Source organism: Nycticebus coucang, chromosome 18 (assembly GCF_027406575.1).
Source record: "Nycticebus coucang isolate mNycCou1 chromosome 18, mNycCou1.pri, whole genome shotgun sequence".
Taxonomy (NCBI): domain Eukaryota; kingdom Metazoa; phylum Chordata; class Mammalia; order Primates; family Lorisidae; genus Nycticebus; species Nycticebus coucang.
This window is the reverse complement of record NC_069797.1, coordinates 22121090-22125821: the sequence shown is the minus strand read 5'-3', so window position 1 is coordinate 22125821 and position 4732 is coordinate 22121090. Positions and strand designations below refer to the sequence as shown.

Genomic DNA, 4732 nt, shown 5'->3' with positions numbered 1-4732 from the left:
TAGTCAACCCACCAGCTGACCACAGACGAATGAATGAGTCCAGCCAAGATGAGCCAAACCCGGTCAGACCATATTTTTAGACATACAAGCTACAATAAATACTAACTGTATAACTGAGCCTTTGGGGTGGTCTGTTACTCAGCAATAGCTAACCGATACATCTGGGAATCTTGTCTACTTCTCCAAACAACTCTGGGATCTTTAGAGAAATTAGACAATTACATTTTCTAATCACACTAAGTTTACACAGCTTTTAAGTGACAAAAGTTTTTTTCTGGAACAGGTAAAACCAATCAATAATGAAAAAAAGCAGGTCTTTATTTGCCTGGGGACAGGAAGGCAGTTAGACTGCAAAGGAACAAAGGGAACTTGTGGGGGTGACAGCAATGTTCTCACTAGAATAGTAGTTACCTAGTTGTCTATATTTGTTGAAAGTTATCTCTGCTCTTTAAAGAGTGCATTTTATTATGTAAAAATTATACTTCAATAAACTTGATTTTAAAAGGGGGGGGAACCTTAGGAAATCTATATTGTCTTTTTAAAGTTAAGGAGAATAAAAATTCAAAATGATATTAGCGCCTTCAATCTCCCAGGGCTTATTCCTCTCCCAGAAAACTCCTGTTAGGAAGCCACTGGGGAAGCATGCCACTTTCCACCACTATGTCCATGACCAGGTGGTCTAACCAGAGGCAGCTCAGTGACTTGCCGGACTAGCCTGCCTCAGGCCAGCCTCACAGACCCAGTGGTAGGACCTCTGGCAGACATCGTCATTCCACCTGCCATCATAGAGAAAGTGGGCACAGTCCTCACCTCCGCCCAGGCCGTGACCCTGCCAGTCATCAGGCTGGCCTGGCTTCCAGTTCCTGAGGAGAGAGAACAACAGCAAGCTAGGAAGCTTAGATGGAATAGAACTCAGGTCTGGGGAGAGGGGGATTTGGGTTGGATCCCTGGGGGCAGAGCGGAGGAGGTTGGTGGAAATACCAGGTATAGAAAACTAATGTACACTCACTGGAAGTTGGTCTTGTATTCTGTTCCATCCACCCATTTCCAGACTCCCTCAGGGTCACTGAGACCCATCCAGGTGAATAAGTGGCCTAGACGTCCCTGGACAAAATTCTGGAGCAACGGAAAGGCAATGGTGACTTCTCCTCCCAACCAACTCTTTGGCCTAGTAATTCTAAACCTTAGCTCTTTGCTAAATCGATTGAATTTGAGAATGTTTATCCCACTCCCCAGGCCAATTAAATCTCTGATTCAAAGCTCAGACAGCCACTTCCCAGGTGGTTCCAGCGCGCAGCCCAGGTTGACAACCCACTGTCCTAAATGCAGAGCCCGCACCTGCTCCTCCTGGGAGTTGATGACCACCAGGTGGGCGTTCTCCAGCTGGCAGTACTTCTCTGCCTCAGGCCAGGGCTTCCCGGAGCGGGAGAACCAATAGCAGCTGCCTGCGTGCTCCACCCAGTCAGTGGGGCAGCAGGTCCTCTCCGAGCCTGAGTGGAGAAAGAGGGTGGAGGGGGCTGAGGTGCTGCCCAGTGGGCCGTGGGCAGGAAGGTAGGACCAGGCACTCCCCACACCCTCCTCACCATTGCTCTTGAAAAAAGCCACCTGGCAAGTCAGGGAGTTCAGGTCTTTCACCAGCTGCTGGATTCGCAGGAGCATTTCAGAATGACCTGGGACACACAGATGAACAAGGAGGATCGTCCCCAGGTGTGGCTTTGGCTCAATGTGTCCTGGAGCTCAGATGCCCCCGCACACACAGGACCCTGCCCTCCCATACGTGTCATGCCCAGGTGCTGGGGAGCAGCCCTCAGACCTGCTTTGAGTTCCTGCTCCTGCTTCTCCAGCCTGCTCTCCAGAGAAAGCACCCTGCCTTCCAAGCTGTGGGCTGCAGGAGAGGGTGGCTCAGAACTAGGAGGCTGCTCCCCTCCCTTGAGAGCCACCCGCCTGCTTCCACATTCCCGGAGGGTGTCTCACCAGCTTGCAGTTCCTGCTTGTGATCCTCCACTTTGGCTTTCAGAGATGTTACTGTTTCTTGTAAGCTGTTGCCTGCAGGACAAGAGGACTTGACTCAGGACTCAGCTTCCCCTCCCCCACATACCCTCAGCCCAAAACCCCATCCAAGCCAGGCTCACCCTGGGAGGTCAGTGCCTGGACCTGAGTCGCAGTGTTTGAGGTGAAGTTGCTGAAAGTTGTTCTCAAAGTCAACAGGTCCCTCTGAAACTTGGAATCTGATCAGATGATGGCACCATCAGAGCTAAGACCTATCAGAGCCTCTCTGTGCCTGCCCCGAGCAGGTCACCTTATGTGCATTGTCTCATTGGGTCCTCATGCTGACCCAGTGGGGCAGGCACTATTGTTATCCAGTACGGCAGATGAGGAAACTAAGGCTCAGAGAGGGGAAATAATTTGACTACATAACCCAGCTAGTAAGAGGCAGATAATAATAATAATCAGTAGCCATCCTGATTATGGCCCATCAGCTCCCCCACCACGGCTCTTATCAATCAGCCCATTAATGCTGCCATTAGCACATCAGCGGCCCCATTGGCTTCTGTGGCTATTGACAGCACTGCCACTGTCATGACCCTTGCTAATCTCCGTGACCGCCCCAGCACAGTGCTCTTCAGTGCTCCTGCGATGGTCCTCACCATCGCCCCATCACTGTCCTACCATGGGACCCTCCTGATTTCTCTCTTCCCCACCCTCCCCGTGACCCTTACTCTGGGATCCAACCACACAGATGACGACCAGCAGCAGGAGGCTGAGGCCCAGAGACAGCAAGAGGAGACCAGGTCCGGGGTAGAAACGCTGCAGGAGGGACTGGGCAGAAGGCAGCCCTGAAAGGGGAGAGGGTGTCAGGACAGGCGGAGTCCAGAACCTGCCAGAGACAAGAGGAGGACAGGGCCCAGTGACCAGTCCAGTGTGATGGCTGGACTGGAGGAGGGCTGGGTAAGGAGGGGGAAGGGCAGGGAAGGTCCAGGCCTTTGATCTTGTGGACCAGCACAAGTCCTCAGGCACATGTGTCCCTCATACCTCTGGAGACCCATACACAGACAGGGGCCATGGTGCTAGGTAAGGTCCTGTGGTCAGAGCTGGGAGGGGCAGGAGGACACAGGGAGAGCTGGGCAGCCAGGCCCTCAGCAGACTCACTCACCTGCACCACCAGAATCACCAATTCCCTTCCAAACCCAACTGTTTATCTTCCTCCACTGCATAGACCTCTCACCCCCATCCCCAGGGCCTATGGAGCCACATCCACTGTGGTACTCATCGTCCCATCTTTCTGAGAACCTTGAATCCTCTTCACACTGTCCCCCCACCCAGAGGCTGGGGCCTGACCCCCTCCAAGTAGGGAGCACACCAGTGTGCCTGGGGGAGGTGCAGGCATGGCAAGACAGGGGAAATCCTTCTAAACATTTTAGGAGAGCGTTCTCCTGTCCTCTTACCATTTCTTCCCCTCTGGCTTTTCTCCTCACTCTCCAAGTGCTGGAGGTCTTCATACTTCATATCTGGGCCAACACAGCCTCTGTCTGGATTTCAGAGCTGAGGTGGAGGCAGGGCCAGGCTGGGGCAAGCTGGTGCAGGGAGGAGACTGGGGCTAGGCTAGAGTTGTGGGTGAGAACAAGCTGGGTTAGGGCCAGGGTGGGAATGGCCTGGGGTTTGCAACCAAGGTAAGAAGTAGAGTCAGCCTTGGGCTTTGGGTTGGGGTTGAGTTGAGTTTGGCATTGAAAGTGGAGGTAAAGTTAGAGCTAAATTTCTTGATAGGACTGGGTCTAACATCAGGGCTAGAGGTTGTGTGTCAAGTTAGGACAGGAATCTATATTCATCTTGGAGCCACAGATGGAGCTGGACCTAAGCTTGGCACTGAATTCGGAAATAGAATAAAATTAAAGCTCAGTTTTGGGTTGGGGCTGATGTTAAGATTCAAGGTAAACCTGGGGTTGAAGCTGAGGTTGGGTTAAAGAGGGAGATGGGTTATCACTAGGGTTAGGCCTGTGGCTGGGTAGGGGCTGAAGACAGGATGGAATTGGACTTGTGATGGGGTTGAATTTGAGTCTTAGTTTGTGACCAGGGATTGTGGCTGCCATAATTCAATCTAGAACCCAGTGAAGGGAATAGAGCCTCAAATCTCCACTTGGTACTTAAATTCCAAACCACTCCCTTATATTCTTTCCCATTGAGTCCCAACCATGACCCTGCTTCCTCTAATATATTCCCTGTCCCCTTGGTCTCACCTGCATCCCCAGTCCAGTTACCTGTAGAAATTCTGGAAGCTGTGCTGTGTAGCAGTAACCAAGTTGGGAAGTCATTCGGAGTTGGAGAAACTCAATCCCGGAGAATTAAAGTAGGGGTGACCAAAGGAGGAGCCACACACGTGACCAGAGTACTACTGGTCTTGTATCTGAAAGCCCAGAAGTCTATCATCTTGGGACATCCCATTTCCTCAACTTTGGATAGTAAATAATGAGAATGAATTGAAATCAGAACACATGCAGAGATTGTGTGAGGGGGGAACTGGGTACGAGGTCAGCTTTGCTCCCTTCCTCCAGGGTGGCTCTACCCTTTCCTTGCTTTTTAGAGCTTCCCTGACTTCCTCATTTTCACCATCTGGGTTGGGGAACTGGCCTACGGAGGCCAGAGGTCCCATCTGTTGTTCCTCCTCTACCCCACGCCTCCTTTCACTTCCTGCCTTTGAATTTCCCAGAATTGTTAGTGTCTCGGTCTTTGTATC

At 51.6% G+C, this 4732-nt stretch overlaps 1 protein-coding gene across 6 annotated transcripts; it reads right to left on the bottom strand.

The window, feature by feature from the left end:
- Window positions 1-278: 278 nt before the first annotated feature.
- LOC128569507 (C-type lectin domain family 10 member A-like) lies at window positions 279-4487 on the bottom strand. Of its 6 annotated transcripts, none has more exons than XM_053567583.1 (10): window positions 4236-4487; window positions 3447-3530; window positions 2721-2837; window positions 2133-2228; window positions 1975-2046; window positions 1814-1885; window positions 1584-1670; window positions 1339-1490; window positions 1010-1116; window positions 279-863 (listed from the first exon to the last, which is right to left on the bottom strand). In XM_053567583.1, the coding sequence occupies exons 2-10, from the start codon at window positions 3505-3507 to the stop codon at window positions 695-697; spliced, it is 933 nt and encodes a 310-aa protein (XP_053423558.1). In that variant the 5' UTR covers window positions 3508-3530; window positions 4236-4487; the 3' UTR covers window positions 279-694. The 6 variants fall into 6 exon arrangements, with proteins under 6 accessions (XP_053423558.1, XP_053423557.1, XP_053423552.1 ...); XM_053567582.1 differs by having other exon boundaries at window positions 4257-4487; XM_053567577.1 differs by having other exon boundaries at window positions 3447-3603; window positions 4236-4486.
- Window positions 4488-4732: the final 245 nt, after the last annotated feature.